General features: G+C 48.1%; 1 protein-coding gene across 1 annotated transcript in view; it reads left to right on the top strand.

Moving 5' to 3' along the window:
• The first annotated feature begins 308 nt into the window (after positions 1-308).
• SWAP70 (switching B cell complex subunit SWAP70) overlaps positions 309-2267 on the top strand; it is a 90243-nt gene continuing 88284 nt past the window's right edge. Inside the window, exon 1 of the mRNA XM_017500302.2 lies at positions 309-505. Coding sequence (XP_017355791.1) covers positions 407-505 — 99 coding nt within the window. The 5' untranslated portion in view covers positions 309-406. The remainder of the gene's footprint in view (positions 506-2267) is intronic.

Below are 2267 nucleotides of genomic sequence, written 5' to 3'. Positions count from 1 at the left end.
CAGGACAGGAACAGGGCTCCTTTTTTCACTGCGGGGTGCTGGGAGGGGCCGGGTAGGCTGCTCACCTAGTCTCCCGGGTTTTTCCCCAAGATGGGGAAATTTGCGTGGGGCGTTGTACTCGAGCACCCAAAATGGCCCAAGCTGGTCTGGGAAACACTGGGGGGAATGTGTTTACCGTCCTAGCTGACACAGAAGGCCAGGCATTCCTGCCACCAGGGGTGACCTGACCCGCGGAATCCGAGCTCCGGCGGCGGTGTGCGCCCTCTCGATCCGCGCCGGCGGCAGGGCGGGGCCTGGCGGGTCAGGTGACTGCGCGGCGGGCGGTGGCCGTGGAGGCTAAGGGGCGTCAGAGGCGCTGAGGGGCTGGCTGAGCAGGAGGGGTTGGCGGGGTAGCAGGGCAGCGACCATGGGGAGCCTGAAGGACGAGCTGCTCAAAGCCATCTGGCACGCCTTCACTGCACTCGACCACGACCACAGCGGCAAAGTCTCCAAGTCCCAGCTCAAGGTGGGCGCCTCCTGTCCCGGCCTCTCACCCGATCCTGCCCGGCGCGCTCCGCACTTCCCTGGTGGAAGCGGGAACTGGCGGGCCGCGACCTCAGGGAGGGGCGGGCCGGAATGCGCCCCGGAGGCCCGCTTGTGAGGAGTGGGCTGAGACTGGGATTTGGCGTTTAATGCCTCCGCCTTGCCTTCGGGCCATGCCCTCGGCTGGATGCTTTAGTTCCTGCTGGTTTCTCCGGGAATGGGATGGGTGGAGGGCCTAAGGTTGGCATGAAGTCTGTGAGGGAAAAGTGTGGTTCCTTCTTGGCGCTGGAGAAGCGGGGTTAGCAGGGCAGAAAGTGGATTCTGAAGCGGCGATGGGAAGCTCCCTTACACAGCCTTGCCAGAATTTTCTTCTTACTCGAGGAGAGGAAGGGACTTGCCCAAGGTCGCTCGGCTGAACCTTCTGCAGCCCACAGACCCACACCGGCACAGTCCTCAAAACGGTCAGCTGCCCCGGAAGCGCCAAGGCAGTCCGGAGACGGCAGAAATGCCCCAAAGTCCGGCCTGCAGCGTCCTCCTCCTTTGGTAGGGTTTCTGACTTGGGAAGACCTCCCGCCCAGCATCTTTAGGTCTGGAACTAGTGAATAGGGTGTGCTGTGTCCCACAGGGACCTTAGTTTCGGATGAGGAGCGCTGAACTTTCTGGTACCCTGCAAAAGCAGTCGCTTTTGCAGAGTCGTTATTGAGTATAAGCTATAAATAAAAGGATGTTTGTAAATTGAGTAACCCCAAGCAGGGAAATTGGCACTCAGCCAGGAGAAATTGGCAGCTTCTTCAAAGTAGAAAATATAGAAACAGACAAAAGCCATTCATAGACATTTAAAAATATACACATTTTAGATCCAAATGTCCAGTTTTCTTAGCTCCTTCTGGGAATGAATTAAGATTAGGTTTGTTTTGTATATTTTTGTAGAGTAATCAGATTCTTGTGAGTAGTGGCTTTTATGCCAATAGGACTTAGCATTCTCTTTGTGTTCCTTTTTCCTCTCTTTTTCTCACTGATAGTATCATAGTCTGGAAGGGTCCATGGAGATCATACACTTAATTTTTATTTTACTGTATGTTAAATTAAGATACAGTACAATCGACTTTTGGTGTACAATTCTATGAATTTCAACACATGTATAGATTTATATAACTATCACCACAACCATGGCTTTCTTAGTACCATCATCCTAAAAAACTCCCTCATATTGCTCTACCTCCACCCTAGCTGTTGGCAACCATTGCTCTCTTCTAATTGCCATAGTTTTACCTTCTCCTTTTCTGTAAATGATTCATGTAAGTTTGTAACTGTTTGAGACTGATTTCCTTTACCCAGCATAATGCCTTAGAGATTAATCCATTTTGTTGTGCATACCAATAATTTTTTAAGTTGCTAAGTAATATTCTATTGTATGTATGTATGGTAGTTTTTAGCCATTCATCCTTGAGAATTTGTGTTATTTCCAGTTTGGGGGAATTATGTGTAGGGCTACATTTTACTTTTATTTTTACTTTTAATTCCCTATGCCATTTTATTTAAAGTAAGATTTTAATAAATAGCATGTAGCTGGGTCTTTTTTTTAATTGATTCTGACAATCTGGATCTTTTAATTAGCATATTTTAGGCCATTTACATTTAATATAATTATGAATATGGTTTATTATAATTTGGTTTCTGTGGGGTTTTTTTGTCCTCTCCTTTTCTTCCATGTTCAGTTTAGTTTTTTTTTTTTTTTTTTTTTT

Source organism: Cebus imitator, unplaced genomic scaffold, assembly GCF_001604975.1.
Source record: "Cebus imitator isolate Cc_AM_T3 unplaced genomic scaffold, Cebus_imitator-1.0 Scaffold265, whole genome shotgun sequence".
NCBI lineage: Eukaryota > Metazoa > Chordata > Mammalia > Primates > Cebidae > Cebus > Cebus imitator.
Note: the sequence above shows the minus strand (reverse complement) of the source record. Positions and strands in the feature narration are given on the sequence as shown.